The 21,305-nt window shown below is 50.5% G+C and overlaps 1 protein-coding gene across 2 annotated transcripts; it reads right to left on the bottom strand.

Annotated features, from left to right (window-relative positions):
• Nucleotides 1-1,209: 1,209 nt before the first annotated feature.
• On the bottom strand, nucleotides 1,210-19,315 carry ARF1 (ADP ribosylation factor 1). 2 transcript variants are annotated; one of them, XM_027548776.1, is made up of 5 exons: nucleotides 19,207-19,315; nucleotides 3,088-3,272; nucleotides 2,903-3,013; nucleotides 2,690-2,814; nucleotides 1,210-2,533 (listed from the first exon to the last, which is right to left on the bottom strand). In XM_027548776.1, the coding sequence occupies exons 2-5, from the start codon at nucleotides 3,233-3,235 to the stop codon at nucleotides 2,372-2,374; spliced, it is 546 nt and encodes a 181-aa protein (XP_027404577.1). In that variant the 5' UTR covers nucleotides 3,236-3,272; nucleotides 19,207-19,315; the 3' UTR covers nucleotides 1,210-2,371. The 2 variants fall into 2 exon arrangements, with proteins under 2 accessions (XP_027404577.1, XP_027404578.1); XM_027548777.1 differs by lacking the exon at nucleotides 19,207-19,315 and adding an exon at nucleotides 19,073-19,193 and having other exon boundaries at nucleotides 1,211-2,533.
• Nucleotides 19,316-21,305: the final 1,990 nt, after the last annotated feature.

Here is a 21,305-nt window from a genome sequence, read left to right as displayed (position 1 = left end):
CAGAAAGTGATGTGTGAAATGCGGTAAATCTTGGGAGTTCCAGGAAGGCCATCTGCAGTCACACTGAGGGGCACTGTCCTTTTGGTGGTCAGCATCCTGGGGTCCCCTGTTGGCCTGGCCCCTGCATCTACTTCAGGTGTACCAAGAGCCCTGGATTATGTGTAGTCAGCAGGGAGGGCGGAGGGACCAAAAGCTGCTCAGCTGCAAGCAGGTGACCGCGCTAGAAGGGGGCAGTCTGGGCTGGGCATCTAGATCATGGGGAAGTGGACTTGTACCTGCAGCCACCCGTGTCTTCCTAGGCCACCAAAGACCTTCTAACCGCTGTCCCACACTTACCCCACCCCCCCACCTCTGCCTGCTGCACAGGCACTGGCTCCCTCCCCCCAGCCCCCATCTCCAAGGCTGAAGGAACACATACGACGTTGCCATCCATAGAAAAAAAGAAAACATCCTACAAACCACACTGTTATGAATAAAGACAAAACCTAGACTGGATTCATTACCGAGGTTCTTGTTTTGCTGCTGATTTTAAAAGAAATGAGAACTGAAAGCAACTCTGTCTTAAAGGCACTCGGCACAGGCTATCAACCTGTTAGAGATCACCATCTAGGGTGCAGCCTGCCTCCTGTGGGAAGGCCAGCTGGACTTTGGCCTACCAAAGTCTGCCCCAGTGGGGAAACAAGGGTGCCAAGAAGGGCTCCACATCAGAGGGGCGACCCCCGCAAAAGCAGGAGGGGGTCTATGGCACAGACACACACATCACCCGGCCAGGCACGTGTCAATTACTGCGGCAGCGACACTGGAGATAGTCCTGCCCCTCCAGAGGACAAGCTGTATGGCCTGGGGGTACCAGAGAGTGGATGTTAGGAAGGGTGTGTGTGTGGGGTCTCCACGCTTGGCCCTGGCCCCTGGGGCATACCCTACATGGTGACCCTGCTGTCCCTCTCATGACTGGGCACTGCAAAGCCTGGGACCAGGGGGCTGGACTGCCAGCAGTGAGACCAATGAGGTGGTTACCACCAGGGCACTGGGACATACACCCGACCACGGCAAAGTGAAGGTGGGGGCGTGGGCAGGGAAGGGATGGGCAGAGCGAGAATGGGGCAAGGCAGAGCAATGCGGCCCTCACTAAGTGAGCAGAAAGTGGCTGTCCTTGCCCAGCTCCCAGAGGGCAGGCTGTCAGGGGCACCCAAACACAGGAGAGCCATGAAATAGTTAAGAGATTTTATTCTAATAGCTGTAATTACAGTGCTTGTTTGTCGAAATGAAAACTGAAAACAAGTATACAAAACAGTTGATTACTAATTGTGTACTGAAAGCAGTAAGAGGTTCCACGACACCAAATAAACCAGCTCTGAGGTTTTCCCCAAGATAAAGTTTAACAGCTCCAGCTTCTTCAGTGTTTATCAAAATACAAAAGAAAGAAGTAGAGGTTATCATCTTCAATGGCAAATCTGGCCCTTGCAGGCTGAGGGGGTGAAAGCACATGTGGACAGGGGCTCTGAGGGGCTGGGGCTCCAGGATGACCACCCGCACTCCTGCTGGTGAGACCCGAGAGAGCCCGGAGCAGGCAAGCAAGGGGGCTGCAGGGCTCCCGCTCCAGCCAGGGCGTCCCAACCAAAGTGCCCATGCTGACCCGAGAAAAGCCCGGGGCGCTTCCAAGGGCTCTGAGAACGGTGGCTGCAGCCTCCACCCCATCTCCTGGGCGGCCATGTATGCACAAATACAAGCACAAACGCTATGGGGTGTGGGGAGGACCCGAGACAGAGCAAATCACAGGGACCCTATTGTGACCATGCAGAATGGATATCATGGCTGGTTCTGCCCCGTTTCATGTTCCCAACGGGAAACAGACCACCGGTGGACTGGACTCAGGCCGTTACCGCAGAACCTACATTAGGCACATTTCTCCCTTCTGTGTGTTCAAGTGTTCTCCTTATTTTGTATTTGTAACTATTTTAAAAAATGCACTGAGTTTGGGTTAAAAACCAACCACCAAAATGGATCTCAACACAGATCTAAAGCCCAGAGGAGGAGTATTGGGCTCGTCTGACACACAACTCCTGGATGACCCGTGTGCCTAAAATCCCTTCTCAGTACTAAACAGTGGGTTGATTTTCTTTTTACAATAAAAAAAGCTGAGTAATATTGCATAGGAGTACCAGAAACTGCCTCATTGGGAACAAAAACTATTTACATTAAATAAAAACCCAGCTGCAGGCTGCGTCTGCACATTTACAGCATGGTGAAGCACACTGTGACCGACCGTGGAGACAGCTTCTGGCACTCACACCACAGGGGCACGTTTGCCACATGAGAGTAAAGCGAGGGTAGAAGGAGGGAGTGAGAGGGGAGGAGAGAGGATTACAGCTCATTTCTGGTTCCGGAGCTGATTGGACAGCCAGTCCAGTCCCTCGTAAAGCCCGTCCCCACTGGTGGCACAGGTGGCCTGAATGTACCAGTTCCTGTGGCGCAGAGAGTGCAGGCCCAGCTTGTCCGTGATCTCGGCCGCGTTCATGGCATTAGGGAGGTCCTGGGGGTGACAGCACAGCAGGCGTGGGTCAGGGGGGCTGCATGGAGCCCTTTCCACCTGCCCTGTGACCCCCACCCTGTTCAGACCTCCAGCCCTGAGAGGCTGGCTGCCTGACACGTACCCCCACCGGCACACAGGGTGTTCAGTCACACATACCTGTTTGTTAGCAAACACGAGCAGAACGGCGTCCCTGAGCTCGTCTTCTGCCAACATCCTCATGAGCTCCTCACGGGCCTCATTCACACGCTCTCTGTCATTGCTGTCAACCACAAAGATGAGACCTGCAGAGGGGACAGTAAGCGTGACTGCAGGCACCGGGACACCCCGAGCCCCACTCCTGAGGGGTGTGGTGGGGTAGCTCCCTCTTACCTTGTGTGTTTTGAAAGTAGTGGCGCCACAGAGGCCGGATCTTGTCCTGGCCACCCACGTCCCACACAGTGAAGCTGATGTTCTTGTACTCCACGGTCTCCACGTTGAAGCCTGGAGGAGACCTGGGTGAGCCTATCCCCAGAGCCACCACCACCTCCCAGCCTCCCAAGGCCCAGCGTCCTCACCAATAGTGGGAATGGTGGTCACAATTTCACCCAGCTTCAGTTTGTACAGGATGGTGGTCTTTCCCGCAGCATCTAGGCCCACCATGAGAATGCGCATTTCTTTTTTGCCAAAAAGGCCCTTGAAGAGGTTTGCAAAGATATTCCCCATGCTGCAGACCGGTGGGGGCAACACTGGCCAGAGAAACCTGCAGGAACAAGGAGTCCTGGGGTCTTTTTCTGTGCTGCCCAGGGCCAGGCAAGCAGGAGCAGCTCAGAGACCGCTCACCCAGAGCCAGGCTGAGGCAGCTCCTCCTATCTCAGAAGCTGATGAAATTCTGGTTCCTATCCAAAAGAAAACAGTCCTGCCCACCTACCTCTTGAGCCTCTAATCACTCTTACAAGGCAGTATATGGGAATCTTAGAACAAGGCTGACTGGAATTTGAAGCTGCTGCTGCTGCTAAGTCGCTTCAGTCGTGTCCAACTCTGTGCAACTCCATAGACGGCAGCCCACCAGGCTCTACCATCCCTGGGATTCTCCAGGCAAGAACACTGGAGTGGACTGCCATTTCCTTTTCCAATGCATGAAAGTGAAAAGTGAAAGCGAAGTCGCTCAGTCGTGTCCGACTCTTCTCGACCCCATGGACCACAGCCTACCAGGCTCCTCCATCCATGGGATTCTCCAGGCAAGAGTACTGGAATGGGGTGCCATTGCCTTCTCCTGGAATTTGAAGCAGCTGCTACCATTATCTGAGGAACTTACACCCAAGGCCTTAGGGCAACTTACCTTTAAGTCCTTCAACTTGCCACTCTGGGGTGCAGTAGTGTGGCTTTCAAATGAATGCTAGATTCTCCATAATCTAATGCAGAGTTCTTCAAGGGGCCAGAAACAACCACATCAAGGCCCTACCATGTCTCCCAACTGCCCCAAGTCTCAATGAAGCAGAGTTCAATGGTAAGACAACGAACACCTGAGAACCTAGGAGGGCCCTGGCCGAGACCAAGAGCCAATGCCTCCTAACAAGCTGAGAGCTCAGCACACCCTGCAGGCAGGACCGGGTGAGTGAGAACACCCAGGGCTCAAGAGCAGCACACCAGGGTATTCAGTCCAAGGGTGAGCCCACAGCATGGCCATGTTAGAGAGCACTTTCCCAAGACCTGTGGTCAGCACTGGTCAGAGAGGCGGCCTGTGTGGTGCAGCCACAAGGGTGCAGTGTCTGCCCCGCCCCCACCCCGGCTCTCCTCACTCAGCAGAGCAGACTGGGAGCAGCCACTGAGCTGACTGGACCCAAGGTCAGAGCCCAGGCCCCGACACCCAGACCTGCAGGAAGGGATAAGTGATCACAGAGGAAGGGATCTCCTGTACTGTAAGACCCACGTATGGCCTCTCAACACTCAGTACATTCATCCTTCAACTGTTTTATTTCCAAACAGGGCTTTAGGAAAAAACAGTCACTTTCTCAAATGCTTAGGAATCAGGTGAAGTCAAGCTGTGGAGGGCTGAGCAGCCTTCAGCTAGGCAGATTCTGTGTGAGTGTTGACAGAAAACCAAATGAACCACAGAGAGCTTGTTCTAAGTGATGGGAGATGCTCACACCTAATCACTGGGAGAGTGCTGGTGGTAGCTATTGTCAAGGTTGGGAAAGAGCCTTGCCCTGCATACCTAACCCCCAAGAAGTAACTATGAGCTCCCCAGTGTTTGAACTTTGGATGGACACTGCTTGGGTAAGAGGCCAGTCCCATGGAGGACGCAGATATGGGCCTGCCACAGGCACTCCCCACTCCATTCCACCTAGGGGGTGTGCCCCAGATCCCCACTACCCCACGTCAACTCTGATGACAGGCTGACATGGAGCTGCCAGGTCTCCATCGTAAGTTCCTTTCTGCCTTAGTCATCAGTGAGCATTTGGGGACTCTGCACATGTTCCACTCCTTATCCAACTTCCACCCTCTAGTTTCAGCATTCTGACATTTCCTGGCTGAATTACTGCCCTGAGGACTGTCAAATGGTGGTTCTCTATGGAGTCATTCCTTCCAGCTTTAGTCAGCCTTCTACCCAAAGAACCACCATTCTCTTCTCCACATACTGATCCGGTGTGAACTCAGGAATTCCGAGTCTGCTCAGTGGGTCAGACCACCACTCCACTGTGACCTAGGTGCTCCAATGGTCTCAGGGGCATCCAGCGGAGCCCCTTCTAGCAGGCTTCAGTGCTCTGTCAACATTTTAAAATTCTTTTTGGTTTTGAATAATATTACCTATTTATAAAATTAAAATTTAAAAAGATCTTTACTATGGTATTTCCTTTTCGGCAGACAACCACTTTTCCTAAATATATAGAGGATGATAAATTATGGAAAACAGAATGAACGCATATTTATCTCAGCTTATTTCTGAAGTCACTACCAATAAAGACATAAAAGTGATGACTGACTCAAAAGGACAGAGAGAAGGTACAATTCTGGTGGGGTCTGACCCTGACCAAGCACTCACCCTCAGCCCTGCAGGAGAGCCAGGCGACCTTTTTGGAGCAACTGAACCAGGGGTCCTGACTCTGCTCTCCAGTCGGAGGAGGGCACAGGGTGCACTGTTCTAGAAACAGGAATATGGCGAGATCAACAGGGAGGCACACTGCCCCCACAGACCTGCACATGAGACGTGGAGGCCTCGAGGCCAGGACTTAACTCTTACACCTGGAGGCCCCCAAACATCCATGCCCCTATCTCCCTGTAAGAAGCCCCCAATGGAACTGACTGAAACAAAGAATTTGGAGAGAAGCAAGACAGAAGAGAATTTAAAAAGAAAAGTAAACAAACAGAACCCCCAAGCCACACAGCCCTGGCACCAACGTGGTGGGGATCTGGCACCCATCGAACAAGAACAGGGCGTTAGGACAGACATGGCAAAGCTCACAGCCAAAATGAAAAAGACCCCCACACACAAGAAGCTCAAAACAGGGAAACTGGGAGCAACGTATAAGACCAGCATCTCCCTTGGGCTGGTGATGACTTTTGAGACACGGCACCAAAGACATGATCCCATCAAAGAAAGAGCAGCCACTGTGAAAACAGTTTGGAGGTTTCTTACAAAACACTCTGAACATGTAACTCAGCCTTCATGCTCCCAAAGCGGCTGCAAACGAGCAACCACCAGACACCTGCACACTGCTGTTCACAAGTCTTACTCATGACTGCCATAGTCTGGAGGCAACCATGATGTCTTTCAGTAGGTGAATGGCTAAACTGTTTGGTAAATCCGAACAACAGAATGTTATTCAACACTAAAAGAAAAGTGCTAATACACAGATAAATGTATATTATTATTACAGTATAAATGTGCATTAAGTGACAGAAGCCAATCTAAGAATACTATATAGTGTATAATTCCAACTACGTGACATTGTGGAAAAGACAACTGTGGAGACAGTAAACAGATCCTTTCCGTGGCTCTGAGGGGTTGGGAGGGAGGGAGGACGAGCAGGTCGAGCACAGGGCATTCTCAGGGCAGTGAGACTATTCTGTGTGATACGACAGTGGCTGACACACGTCACGATGCGTCTGTCCAAAGCCAGAGAACACACGACAGCAAGAGTGAGCCCTAAGATAACTCTGGGCTCTGAATGACGGTGTGCCAACGCAGGCTCATCAGCTGTAGCGAATGCGCACTCCAGCGGGGACACAGTGAGGAAGGCTGTGTGTTTTCCTCAATCACGTGGCAAACCTAAAACTGTTTCCTGCAAAGAAAGACGCAAACACTGCTCTCCACCTGCAGTTCCGTGTCAACCAAAGTATGGGCTCAGTGAAAGGGCAGGACAAAGAGGTCACAAGTGCAAAGTGTCACACGAGCCTTGTCTCCAGGTCGCCACAGGCAAGGGCAACACTCCCCGCCCCTGCCCAAGGTGACAGAGGAAGGTCTCAACAGCAGCCGGCCCAGGAAGGAGAGCTCCAGGGAAAGAGGAACACATTACCCGTGTGATTTAAACACGGGGCTTGGCAATGCTAAGGGAATTGGGAAAAAATAATGACATACACCCAGAAAAAAACCCAAGAATGAAAATGAAGTCATTTTAAGATTTCTCAAGGGAAAACATAATAAGCCAGTCACCACTTGACTCAGCAGTGAATAATATTTATTTAGTCATGATACTTTGACTGGCACTCCTCGGTACTGGGAAGCCAAGGACAGAACTTGTGGTCTCAAGGGCCAACCCTCAGTGTCCAAAGCTGACATACTTAGAGACAGTATTTGGCACCCTACTCAGAACAGTGAGGCATGAAAGGCTATCCCTGTGAAGCAGGCTGGAAGACTGCTGTCTACATTTGTTTTAGCATTAAGTTCATACAAACTGACACAGAAACCTGGGCACTAGGAGCGAAACCGTTTTCTATGCTTCCCCAGCCCCTACACGGCACTGATGGAGCACTCCAGGAGAACTGGGCCCAGCAGCAAGCCCACACGGCAGGGCAGCCTGAAGATGCAGCCAGCCGCAGCCGCAGCAGGCCAGGGGCCTCCGCTCCCTCCCACCAGCCCGGCGTGTGTGCCCACTCACGGTCCCTGGCCTGCCTTGGCCCTGCAGTCGGCTGAGCCCTAATTATCAATCTGGTCCCTTTCCTCCACACAATTTTTCAACTTACCCAACTTCTGTAGCCCCAAAGGGAAAGTGGGCCATATATTTGGTGGCTGAACCTAGATGGGGATGAGCAGAACTCTGGGCTTCCCTGGTGGCTCAACGGTAAAGAATCTGCCTGCGAGATGCGGGTTTGATCCCTGGGTCAAGAAAGTGCCCTGGAGGAGGGCATGGCAACCCACTCCAAAATTCTTGACTGGAGAATCCCACGGATGGAGGAGTGTGGCGGGCTACAGTCCACAGAGTGGCAAAGAATCAGACACGACTGAAGCGACTGGACACACAGCACAGAACGAACTCCAGGAGACACTACACACAGCGCCTCCCACCATGCAAGCCACCTATCTACATCCACCCTGCGCCTGGTCCAGGGACCCTGTCAGCTCCTGATCTAACGCACTATGTGTCACAGTGGAAAGGCTCAACAGTGACCACAAGAGTTGTTCTGTGGCCTCTCCATACAGGTTCTAACTTTTAGGACATCCAGCCTAAGCCTCTTTCACCCTTTCCTCCACCAGGATCCTTTGCACTCCGGCCAAAACCTGTTTTTCAGGTTCATGGTAACGATCGTATTTGTAAGCAGTGAAGACATTAGCACTGCCCTGCACCTGCCTGAGTTTGCACCTTTGTGCGGGCTCATAAAAAGAGTAACAAAAGATCATCTCTTTCCTGAGACAGAAAGCTCTGAGCAGATGCAGCCCCTTAGGAACATTTTTTTCTTTTTTCTGGTTAGGACCAGAAACAAGACTGGGTGGCGGTTCAACACTATAGCAAAGAACAGGACACAACTGGCTGGCCACATTCCTATCCGCAAAGATCTACTACTAGGCTACAGGCCAAGGCCAGACAAGATGCCGCCCCAGGAAAGCCAGGAGAGGGAGGGAAAAAATGTAGCTGTGAGTTTACACCTGTTCCACGCCAGTAAATGAATCCAAAGTAACTGGTTTACAGCTGTTAAAGAGAAATATGGATCTCCAAGACCTCTACCTGTGCCCGCTGCATCTCCTAACCAATCTCAGAGGATTCGGGATGAGCGAGGGAAACCTTCCCCTACAGAGCTGTGCAGCTTACTTCTGCAGAAGGAAAATCTGTCACATTTTCTGAAATGGCTAGGAGCTGGTTTATTTAACAGAATCTCTGTAATAACGGATATCAAGATGACCCAAACTACTGAGAATCATTAAGAAGAATAAATCACTAACCTAGAGCATGGCTTGGGAAATGAAAGTGTGACCCAGGAAGGCAAAAAAATAAATAAATAAACCCCCGTGTTTTCTATTCTGTGCTTCAGACCGGGACAGGCTGCTCTGGTCCCTCTGTAAATAAGAGATCACGTGGGTCTCCCCTACTCAAATGAACAAGCTAAGTGACATCAGAGCTTTTTTTCATTTCATTTTTTTGGGAAGTTTATTAGGTGGAAGTACAGCTCAACAGTTCATAATGTCAGTTTTAATACCTAATTTGAGAAAAAATAATAAAGTGAAGATCTTCCCGAGGAATTGATATACATTATAAAACATTTTCTTTAACTGTTTCATTTATTCTTTTAGCAGAATGAATGTGCTTAGATTATCAACCACTCAAAAGCCTAATTCATCTCTGATGTGTAGGATTTAATTTTAAAGGGGAAGGTCCCCTACTTTCATAAGCGATATGACCACATATTACTATCTGCTACAAACTGACTTTTGTACATCAACTTGGGGTTCCAGCACATCAACAAAATAAAGCCTTAAGGCACTACTCTACTAGTCCAGCACTCCACTTCTGTAGCTCTGACATTTTTCTGCAACTAGTAGAACACCACATACTGTCACTATTTTATACAAATTAGTGTAAGAAAACTGAACATCCCAATACTAATGACAGGTAGATAGGCCTTACAGGCCTAACACAACTCTGACAAAGCCAAGGATCAAGAACATGTTCAGAGGAAGAATATTCAGACTGAGACGCTCAAAGGATATACTTAGGTTGACTGAACTGTATTATACTCAGGTGTACAAAATAATGATCTGATATGTGTATTTATTGTGAAATGATCACCACACAAAGTTTAGTTAACTTCTGTCTCCTCATACAGTCACTCTTTTTTCTTTGTGATGAGAACTTTTAAGATTTCCTCTCTTAGCAACTTTCAAATATACAATACAGTATGGTGAATTAGTCACCATACTGTACCTTACATTTCAGGGTTTATCTATCCTTATAACCAGAAGTTTGTATCTTTTGACCACCTTCACCCATTTCACCTACCTTGACTCTGAACTTTCAATACAAAGAAAAATAATAAATGAAAGAACATGCAAAAACATTCTAGAACAGTGTAATTCTCGCCTGCATCTAAAGGTGAGTTCCCGTGAGACTGATTTTTGTTTTTCACAACAGGACATTCAGGATGTTTTGCAGGAATCAATCAATTAGACACTAGACCTGGTCTCTATGCAGCAGTCACCCCCAGTTCCTGCCCCTAAAGAAGGACGAGTGCAGAAACCCAAAAGCTAGTACAGTGACACCGGAGGGCTGGTCTCCAGTTGCCCTGCAAGTTGCTTCCCAAAGCTGAAGGAGGGGACTTCCGGTCAGGTCTGATTCTCAGGAGGAGCAATCAGTGAAATTCAATTTACATCCCTCTCTGCCATCTTACGGAGAAGGCAATGGCACCCCACTCCAGTACTCTTGCCTGGAAAATCCCATGGATGGAGGAGCCTGGTAGGCTGCAGTCCATGGGGTCACTAAGAGTCGGGCAGGACTGAGTGACTTCATTTTCACTTTTCACTTTCATGTATTGGAGAAGGAAATGGCAACCCACTCCAGTGTTCTTGCCTGGAAAATCCCAGGGACGGGGGAGCCTGGTGGGCTGCCGTCTATGGGGTCGCACAGAGTCGGACACGACTGAAGCAACTTAGCAGCAGCTGCCAGCTTAAGACTCAAGGTGAAATTCTTAAAATGACACCAAGAAATAAGCTTCATTCATGAATAGAGCTCTTGGTATACACTAAAGTGAACATTCAACAGCCACTGTCCAGTGCCTAATGGAGCAAGCACACTAAACCACAAGGCAAACACTGAAACAGCGTAACTGCAATTAACCCTACTTTTCAATAACTGCAAAAGTCAAAGCAGTAACTGATGAACATATTTAGGTTTTGCAGTTCCTTCTCATCCATAGTCTTTAAGTTTTATTTTACTACTTTTTAAAAAAACCATAACTAGACACTTCGATCGACCTGAAATCTACAGATGAGACCAAATAACCAGATGATCTAGCCCCAATGAAAACAATATCCATGTAGGACCTATGAACACAAATGTCACATGGCCTTCACCTGGGGTGAAACAAGGAGTGGGTGATCCCTCCAAGTAGAGGCTTCGCTCAGATGCCCCGTCAGGAGCCTCTCTCACAGCTCTGTGCGTTTGTCCGGGCAGCAGACTCTGGCTGCTCCTTGCTATTTCTTCTCCTGGATTTGTCCCTGAGCTCGAGGCCTTCCGGGGTAAACCTACATTCCTAGTGCCTGGCAGCTACACAGGACCATCCGAGTATGCTCTCTGTGGGATGCAATGGCTTTGCAGGTCCTGCAGACCAGTGCTGGGCACCTGGGCTCTCCACGATGGAGCAGCCGGCACCATGGACCCTAACGAGCATTCATATTTTAGGAGTCAGGGCACATACACCCTGACTCCAAACACACTTAGTCTGAAGAAGTTGTTCCTGGGAGGAAAAAACAATCAAAAGACCCAAAACACAAATTTGCATCAACCTCACAACATTAAGTTCCCTGGTGGCTCAGAGGGTAAAGCGTCTGCCTGTAATGCAGGAGACCTGGGTCCGATCCCTGGGTCGGGAAGATCCCCTGGAGAAGGAAATGGCAACCCGCTCCAGCACTCTTGCCTGGAAAATCCCACGGACTGAGAAGCCTGGTGGGCTACAGTCCATGGGGTCGCAAAGAGTCAGACACGACTGAGCGACATCACTCACTTCACAACATTAAAATGTGCAACAGGGACTTCCTTTGGTGGTCCAGTGGTTAAGAATCGGTCTTCCAATGCAGGAGACTTGAGTTTGAACTCTAGTCAGGGAATTAAGGGATCACGTGCTGCAGGGCAACTAAGCCTGCACACCACAACGAAGGAGCCCACAAGCTGAAATGAAGACCCCACACAGCCAAATAAATACTAAAACAAAGATGTATAACAGACTAAACAGAAAATGCAGGAAACAAAGCAACTTATGACTAAAATAAAGCAGGATACGAGAAACTACAGGCCACTCTACACCACCTGTGCTGTGCTAAGTCACTTCGGTAGTGTCCGACTCTTCGCAACCCCACGAACTGTAGCCTGCCAGGCTCCTCCACCTATGGATCCTCCAGGCAAGGATACTGGAGTGGGTGGTCATGCCCTCCTCCAGAGGATTCCCCCTAAACCACCTAGACTCCCTGAAAAGCGCCCTACCACTAACTCCTTACTAATTCTGCACATCGGCAATCCTTTGTTCAGATCTTAGCTGTGCTCCCAGTCCCCCTTCACACCGTTCTCCATGTCATGCCCATCAAGCCCTTCACCCAACCTCTGAAGGCGAGTTCAGATGCCACCTTTCACGAGAAAAAGTCCTTTCCTTTCTACGTTTTTCAGTGCGCCCTCGGCACACGGTGGGGTGAAGTCACCACACTCACGGTGAGGAGCAGCTGTGTGATGAGTGCAGCTCTGGGTGCAGAAGCTCCAGACTCAGAGACCAACTGACAGATGTGAAACACGAGTGCGACAGCGACATGCGCACCCTCCCAGCCTCACCTCAACGGTAAACGCTGTCAAACGGCAAAAGACTGACCCACAGCTCCACTGGGGCCCAAAGCGTTAGCGTGTGCACGCAAGGGCATGCACGCGCGCACACACACACATATCTCCAGCTGCTGAAGTCGCAGTCCCCATGATCCTGACAGAAAAAGCAGGCACACCTGTCAAACAGCACAATCCTGTGTTTTAGTTCTAGAAGTAAGAATGAGAAAGAGATGGCAGTTCAGGATTCTGTCGTGAAATAACTCACATTAATTGCTTTCGTCACTCTACTCTAATTATGTCGTCACCACAGATGTGAAGCCTCTGTGGTTTCTGTTCTGGGGTCTTCTCAAAAAGGCTGCCTGCACCTACGGTGCAGACACAGGACCCTCTCCAGGCACGAGGGCAGGGCTCTAGGGAAGCCAGTGTTGCCGAGACCCTTTCCACACCCTTGAAGAAAAAGGGAAGTGCAACCAACTATTAGCTTGTCAAAGTGCCCAGTTCTTCTTCCCCAAAGTTTCTCAGAGTGGCAGGTGTCCCCAACCCCCAGGCTTTTTCAGAACAAGAAAACTTTGTGAACGACTAAAGTGATTAACGGAGCCGCAAAGAGTTGGACATGACTGAGCGACTGAACTGAAAATGATTAAATCAATCTCCAAAACTTGATTTTTTCCTGCAGAGAACTTTCATTTTGAAAACAAAATGTAAAAAAGATCACAGCCCTACCTCTTTTTCTGAGAGATGGGCTTCCCAGAGGACAGAAAACAGGGGAGAGCAGCAATGAGTCAGAGTCTGTTCGATCCTCTACCTCTGACGCCCCCTGCCAGACCCGCCTTCCTGAGACCCCTGTTAGAAGCACCCAGAGATGCTGCACCAGCCCAGGGCACTCAGGACACCCTCGATGGTCTTGCCTGGGAGGCCAAAGTGACTGGGTGGACTTCTCATTGGCCCAAACAGCCAAAGCAACCCTCTCAGTTGGCCTCTTCCTACTCTGCTCACATTTTAAACTGGGGGCAGCCCTGGACTCAGGGAAATTCCATTCACATACCTGCTCCTGCCAGCCTCTGCTTAAAACCTCCCAGCAGTCCCTGGCGCCCCTCTCAGGTGACCAGAGGTCCCATCAGTCCAAGACTTGGTGTCTTGTACTTTCACTCACTAGCACTGCCCCTGTCCAGCCATTCAATCCCAGAGGAATGCAACCCCCTATATGGCACCCCAGCTGAACCTTCCTTTCATCTCCAGACTTATCTCCTATTTCCCCCTCAATTCATGGATCTCCCATCAAAATCTAATCCTCAAATATAAAAGGACCCTCTCTTTCCCACTTTAATCCTGTGCAACTTCCTCCCAGTTCCTCAGACCCAAACCTCAGAGATACCCACAATCCCACTCTGTCCCTCTCACCCCCAAATCTGTTCACTGGCAAGTCCCATCATCTCTTTTTTCGCAAGGTGCTTCCCCGTCACTGTCTGCCTGTGCCTGGTCCTGGCCACCTTATCTCCCGCCCTCTGACATTTCCAAAGCCTGTAGCTTTCACTCCACAAGGTGTTCTTGATGCCAGCAAGAGGGGACTATTAGGAAAGATCAGGGCCAACACTCCCATGCATCTCACAGCATCAGCTCTACCATTCAGAAGGAAGCTAGGAGACAATATAACCAACATACTCACTGGACTGCAAAAAACCCACGCTGCCCCACCTAAAATGTAACTGGGAAATGAAAGACAGTGTCATATGATAAAACGTGACCTTCAACACTGGTCATGACCCCAAGTTCAAGGGAGGCAGGCAGAGAACCACCTAATGAAGACTGCCACAAATGCAGCAGCATCTCAGACACTCAAGGCCTGGTGTGTCCACCAAGTTTTTTTTTCTTCCCCCACCTGGAAACAGAGAACAACTCTTGGTACGATTCTGCAAAGAGCCAAATACAATCACCCTTAATTTACAAGGTAGTTTCATTCCTTGAGAATTCAGAACATCTATTAAAACCAAGGTTCCCTGGCGGCTCAGATGGTAAAGAATCTGCCTGTAATGCAGGAGACCCAGGTTCAATCCCTGGATTGGGAAGATTCCCCTGGAGAAGGGAATGGCAACCCACCCCAGTATTCTTGCCTGGGAAATCCCAAGGACAGAGGAGCCTGGCGGGCTATAGTTCATGGGGTCACAAGAAGTCGGACACGCCTGAGCGACTCACACCTTCAGTTAAAACCATACACACACAAGTTGACTCTGCACATAAACAGAATTAGGTTTAAGAAATAAACAGCTTTTTCCCCTACATGAAAGTCACGCAGAATGCATCCTTGCTTCTAAATATCAGTATTGCCTCCCACCTTTGACAGAGCCCAAAATCATCCCACGAATTTCCAAGATACCCTTTCTGTGGGGCTTCCCCTTCAAGGACCACTGGCACACACCAGCAGGCTTCCCTCCCCTCCTCTGCTCCTAGCAAGTCTCCAAAACCACTAAGCGCACTCCCAGCTAAGGACCTCTGTTGCTGTTTTCCCCTGCAAGGGAGAAGCTTCCTGTTTCTTCCCAAGACCCACAGGAGCCCCTCCTTCACACCTCTGCTCACATGACACTCCTCCCTGTCCCTCCAGACAGGCCTGACTAGCTACACTCAGCGCCCACTGCTCCTTCCGGGCCCCGTGGGCCTGCTTTCCCATTCCACTCTCTGCTGCTGCCCTCCACCTTCCACCCAGCCCTCACCCACCTTCCGTCACTCATCTCCCTATCTCTACTTGTCTTTCTCCACTGGTCACCTCCCTGGGCACCCAAGAGATTCACAGACAAGGAGAGGAGAAAAGAATCACAAAAGAATATTTAAGGGCTTTAAGAATTAAAAAATAGAAAGATTAATCACACACAGTTTTCTAAAAAATTAGTCTGTCAGAAAAAAAAAAAACCTATCAAGTCAATGATGACTCTCACACTGGTGTAAAAGTACCCGTGAGTGTGGTAGAACCCGACCATCTCTCTGACACTCCAGTGAGGAGGAAATACGAGACACAGTTAGCTACTCAGGGCAGACGCGTGCAGCTCAGGAATGCTCAATGCCACAGAAGGGGCGTGAACACAATCTGCTTCCTAAACCTGCCCCGGGGTACCTGCGACTAGTGACTAAGAATACATGTGCACTGATCTCCTCAGGAATTTGCAAGACCTCGTATCACTTTGATGAAGAGAAATGTTAAAAACTGTAATTATTTTAAGCAAATAATAGATTCAATGAGTTAGGAACTGCATGCTCATCTACAGATAATAGAAAACTCCACAGGAAAATGTACTCTTCATAGCAATTTTTAAAGATATCCTTTATTCTGAAACCTGTGCTCAAAATGCTGGCACATCTAACTTTGCCTTTATTCCTACTTTGCACATATGAGTTTAGACAGAATCTTGAAATTGTAAACTGACAGGATACTTAAAACTTCATGCCAAAAAATTTCCAGGGCCTCAGAGACCTAGCACCACTCAACTTTCTGTTTAGCGCCCACATGTAGCACTGCAAACATAATCTGACATACAATACAAACTGAGAGATGCCGGCTATTTTACATATGACTTGCTCTTTGGAGACAAATTCTACCAACTTGCTAGCATCCTTTAGAGGACAAAAACTTACTAAATTCTGAAAACATTAATTAATGTTTCTAAAATATACTCTACATTTTTAACTTCTGGAAATGTGCGTGGATCATAACTGGGGCTTTTGTTAATTTATGCTGTATACTAACAGTCACCTCTGTCGCTTCAGGTGTGTAAAAATGTTTGCCTCCTGAAGAGAATCACTGCCAAGTGCTGTGTGTGTAAAAATCGGCCTGCCTTGTGTGTTTCCTGTCTCTTTCAGTCAGTGAGAAGTCCTATTCTTCCCTTCCTATTTGCCGATGACAGGCTGCTCCGCAGTCTCCAACATATGCAAAAATCAGGAAACGTGGTCTGTTAGGAATATTGAGGTTAGCTCCTTGCAACAGATAGCTTCACTATTTCTACCCACTCATATAAGGAAGCTTATGTGAAAGAACTGGGTGAGGGCCTAACAGACTCTCCCATGAATAAGGAGCTTTGATGTGTTTGTGTTAAATTCTGCCACATTTTTCCTAGCTAATCAGGCCATCTGATCCATCTGAGAATGCTGAAGTACCTTCCAGAATAGTGTTACAGCTGTATAGTTATAACAGGTGCTATATTTTAAAATATTTTTAACAATCACAAAAGAATAAGGATGAAGTACTCCCCTCACCTTGGCTCACACTCTGAAATTAACCAACCCACCTTTCTCACACTCACACATTCCCAAGCCCTCCTTTACTTGCCAGCAGGAAGCATTACACCCAACCCACTGTTAGGTCAAAAACATTTCCAAAAGACCACTTCAGATGGTGCTAGGAGGACATTTCTAATACCATCCACATCAATGAGGAGCAGACAGATCACAAAAGAGGTTAAGTTCTCACCTAATCTTAAGATCCCAAATGAAGGGAATTTTTCATGTTTCTTTTCCAACCTCTGACAGATGTGCATTTTACTTCCTTCATTCTCCTAATCCTACAAAGGTTGGAAGGTCAAAGGGGAGACTATGGAATGCTGTGCACAGAGACAGTCCTAAGTGGTAAAGGAAGCACAGGCTAGATGGGTTTGAACACCAGCTCAGTAAGTGATCACAATCCTCAGGAGAGCTACAGAAATGCTCGGTGAGCCTGACCTGTGATCAAGAGCAGATTTAAATTCAAGTATCAAGGCAACATCCAATTTGAAGAACTCAAAGAAAATTGATTCAACTCTCTCAAACCAAGTTAATATACTATTTATGAACTTACACAAGGGTTTCCCCCACTTTGTTAGGTTTATTCCTAAGGCCATTTGACCATGGAGATCAACTCGAGGGTCCATACTAAATTTTACTAAAGTCAAAGAAAAGTCAAGGTGTACCCTGTTGTAGTTTCAAGCCTGTCGTGATCTTTGGAAAAGGTGGCTTAGCAGGTCTGAACGGCCCCTTCACATTGCGCAAGAGGCAAAGCAATAGCTAAACCACACAATTTAAAAAACCAGAACTGTGAGAAGCACAGAACCAGTTTTTGCTTTCTAACTTTCTTACAATGATAAGCAGACAGCATGTGAGTCAGCTATCATGCAAACCAAATATTTTAAATCTTTCTGAAGTAGCAATTTTGAATACTTGTATCTGAAGTTAGCCATCAGAGGAAACAGATTTGTAATGCCCAAGTGACAAGGATTTGTGTTCAACAGGACATTCCCAGTGAATAGACACGTTACACTCTACCCATTAACTAGAAAAAACCTTTATGGGAGGGAGACAGCACATAGAGTGGCCATATTCGTGACAAACACACACACTCAACTGCTCCTAATCCTGGGCTCAGCAACACCAAACATTCAAAGTTCTTCCAGTTTGGGCTCCTCATGTTGGTTTCTGAAAACTCCCAAGGACACAGCACACGCCATGGCATCTCACACTCCTTCAGACACTCTGCCAAAAACGCAAGAGCAACCATGCAAACAGCCAGCAGGGGGGAAAAAAAAAAAAAAACGCTGACCACTAGTTCTGAAACAAGACCAAGAGCTGACTACTCCAACACCAACTGCATCAGTTACGACTACATCAGTTACACAGTTCTCAACAGTGACTTCCGGGGACACCCAAAGCGTTTGAATTGCCCGTCTCCTGCCAGTGATTTCTTGTGCAATTTCGCTAGTTTTCGCTAGAAGCAGCAACTTGGTGTTCTGTTGAGCGCTCAAAAGTGCTCAACTGGTTAACTAATATTTTAAGTACTCTGAAATTGCTTGCCAAGCCTTATTAACAAAGCTACTGTTTTACCGTCCGTAACTGCTTGGACTGGAAAGCGTTAGGACGCTCTGCTAGGGAGGCTGCCTCAACTCCGGCCAGGTCGCGTTATACAGGTAGGTTAAAGATTCACCAGCTCGGAAGTGTATTCTAATCCATGCCAAAGGCACCCAGGAAGCAATCCCGGGGTTGCAGCAATCTTGGATAATGGAGCCCTTCAAAGCGCGTCCATCGAGGGCTTCCTGGGCCATAGGCGCTCCTACTCAGACCCAAGCGCCACAGCACGCGCCTAGGAACCCGGGGCTCCGCCCGGCCTCGCCGGCTCTGTTCTCGGAACAAACAGGAACTGGGCTCAAACCCTGGCCATCGTGTGACCTTGGCCATGTCCCGGGCTGCGGGCCTCAGTTTCCTGGTCCTTGCGACCCCGAGACAGGAGGCCTCGGAGGCGGAGCAAGAAGCGGGGCTTCCTGGAGAGCCCGCGTTGCGGGCCGGACTTCCGGGAGCTCGCCCCGGCCACTCTGGGGGGCTTGGTGGGAGGGTGGCCAGACAGACGCCCTCCCCGGCCCCGACTCAGCCCCCGCCCCAGCTCGGCCCCGACTCGACCCCCATCCCAGCCTAGACCCCTGGCCCCGCATTCCGCACCCACCCTGCCCCGCTCCACCTAGGTCCCCAGCCCAGCCTGAAGCCCCAGCCCGGCCTAGTCTCGCCTCAACCCCCGGCCTCTATTCTACCCTGGGCCCGCCGGGCCTTGGCTCCCCACCTCGACTCCGCCTCGCCTCGGCCCCCGGCCCAGCCTCACCTCGGCTCTCACATCGCCCCTCGCCCGGCCTGGCCTCACCTCAGCCCCTGTCTCGGCCCTCACCGCCCCGGCTCAGCCTCGCGCTGGGCCTCAACTCGGCCCCCGCCCCCGCCTCGGCCCCAGCCCAGCCTCACCCTCGGCGGCCGCGGCGCAGATGCTGCTCGGAGGCAGGCGTTGGTTTCGCTCCCACAAGATGGCGGCTCTGACGGCGGCCACGTCAGTGCCTGCTGCCGCGGGGGACGCTGGGGAACGGGGCAGTCCCCCCCGCAGTCCCACCCACTCGCCCTTTGCTGTGCGCACGCGCAGACTCTGTGCGGGAGGTAGGGACAGGACCTTGGGTAGGCGACGCCTCGCTCACCGCTGCGCTTGCGCGCGCCCCCCGCGTCCCCAGCGCGCCTAGCCCAGGCAGAGTCCGGCTGCGCCTGCGTGCGCCTGTCGGTGATCTGCCCGGGGGTGAGTTCTCAAGCCCATTTGGCAGATGCAGAGACTGAGTCCCAGGCGGTCCCTGCAGTCCCGGGGCGGCGGTTCTGGGTGCCAACTCCCCTCTCCAGCCTCAGGGACTGGAGGGACCGCAGGGACACACGCTGTCCTGTGCGCGGTCGTGGAGCGACCTGGAGAAGCAAGAGTCAAGATCAAATGGAGAAGGCATCTAGTAGCACGGGTGGAGCAAGTACCTGGGCAGGGAACAGTGCTGCCCTGGGGTGCCACCTGAGCGGGATCCAGGTGACACAGGGGAGCCCTCCTCTGGGAAGCCTCCCTAAGCTGATCAGAAGGGAGAGGGGGGCTACTGTGGTTGCTCTCCGCATTCTCCAGGCTCGGGCCTTACTGTGGCCCCCTGCTTGGGAACTCTCTGTGGCCTGCCGACGTGAGCCCCGTACCATCACTCCACTCCTGCGCTACTTGAACTCTCTCCTGTACTATCCTCCAGCTGCTGTGATGGGAGGCATAGGTGAGATTGCTGGGGCAGCCTTCACTCACTATCTTGCATGTTGTGGAGAGCACGAAGCAGGTCATCACCTGGGCCTTGGTCTAGGGGTCTGCCTCTTGGTCCAGGGACCTCTCTCCTGTACTCCCCACCTACCCACTCCTCTTGGGGCCTCCTTACAGCGCTGGGGTGGCTGGGACCTCACCAGCTCTCCCTGGGGCTGCCCACTACCCCCCAGGCAGCCCTCCTGCACCAAACACTGATGACCTCCTCTTCCGAGAGGCTGAGGGCCCTGGATCTTGGGAGCCAGACGCTTGCTTTGAGCTGCAGCCTCCCCAGCCCTCATCATTTATGGAAGACCTAGCCTGTGCTCCACACCTCAGCTTCTGTCTCCTCATTGCTGTAAACACATCACAGTGCTCACTCAACGTGCGCTCAGGGTTTTGTGTCTCCAGAGAGGGGCACAGAACCTTCTGGTGCTACTGGCTCTCTTCCCTAGAGAACTGACCCACAGCTGCTGCTACTGCTAAGTCACTTCAGTCGTGTCCGACTCTGGGCGACCCCATAGACGGCAGCCCACCAGGCTCCCCCGTCCCTGGGATTCTCCAGGCAAGAACACTGGAGTGGGTTGCCATTTCCTTCTCCAATTCGTGAAAGTGAAGTCGCTCAGTCGTGTCCGACTCTTAGGGACCCCGTGGACTGCAGCCTACCAGGCTCCTCCATCCATGGGATTTTCCAGGCAAGAGTACTGGAGTGGGGTGCCATTGCCTTCTCCAGACCCACAGCTGAATGCCTGCAAATGATTGTGTCCTCAGGAGCGTCCTTAAATAGACAGGAAGGAGCATGTGAAAGATACATACACAGTTTTAAAAATAAGGTGGATTGCTATGTAAACCCGAGGTTACCGAATTTACCTTCTTCCTAATTCTTTTCTCCTGGTCTTGGGAAAAGAGGGTGTCTTCAGACCAGACAGGTATGGGGGCCCAGGGTGGGCACATCAGGGGAAGGATCCCTGCCCCAGGCAGGAGATGTTAGAGAGCCAGGAGGTACTAGGCAATTGCCTAGGGAAAATGAGGCCCCAGTGCCCACCAGGACCTCCCTGTCCCCTTTCCAGGGATGGAAAAGCTGTGTACCTGCCCAGCTTTGGCCAGGAGAGGGCAGAGTGAGCCCGCTAGAGGGCCTGCCAGCATCCATGGCCACAGCCATTTTCAGGTTCAAAGCCCCCAGCCCAGATCCTCACCTTCAGCTTGAGCTAGAGCAGAAGTCTGGGGCTAAGTTTCTCCCCTCTTGGGGGGGGTCCCTGAGTCC

The sequence above is a fragment of the Bos indicus x Bos taurus genome, chromosome 7 (genome assembly GCF_003369695.1).
Source record: "Bos indicus x Bos taurus breed Angus x Brahman F1 hybrid chromosome 7, Bos_hybrid_MaternalHap_v2.0, whole genome shotgun sequence".
In the NCBI taxonomy this organism is placed as follows: Eukaryota; Metazoa; Chordata; class Mammalia; order Artiodactyla; family Bovidae; genus Bos; species Bos indicus x Bos taurus.
Note: the sequence above shows the minus strand (reverse complement) of the source record. Positions and strands in the feature narration are given on the sequence as shown.

Bases quoted from the DNA above. Each gene is read 5' to 3' on its own strand.
- ARF1 (XM_027548776.1), bottom strand. From the start codon at position 3,235: ATGGGGAATATCTTTGCAAACCTCTTCAAGGGCCTTTTTGGCAAAAAA. The intron at 3,014-3,087 runs GTGAGGACGCTG...GGTCTCCTCCAG, and splicing joins GACCACCATTCCCACTATTG to GCTTCAACGTGGAGACCGTG. The intron at 2,534-2,689 runs GTATGTGTGACT...TGTCACCCCCAG, and splicing joins TCGTGTTTGCTAACAAACAG to GACCTCCCTAATGCCATGAA.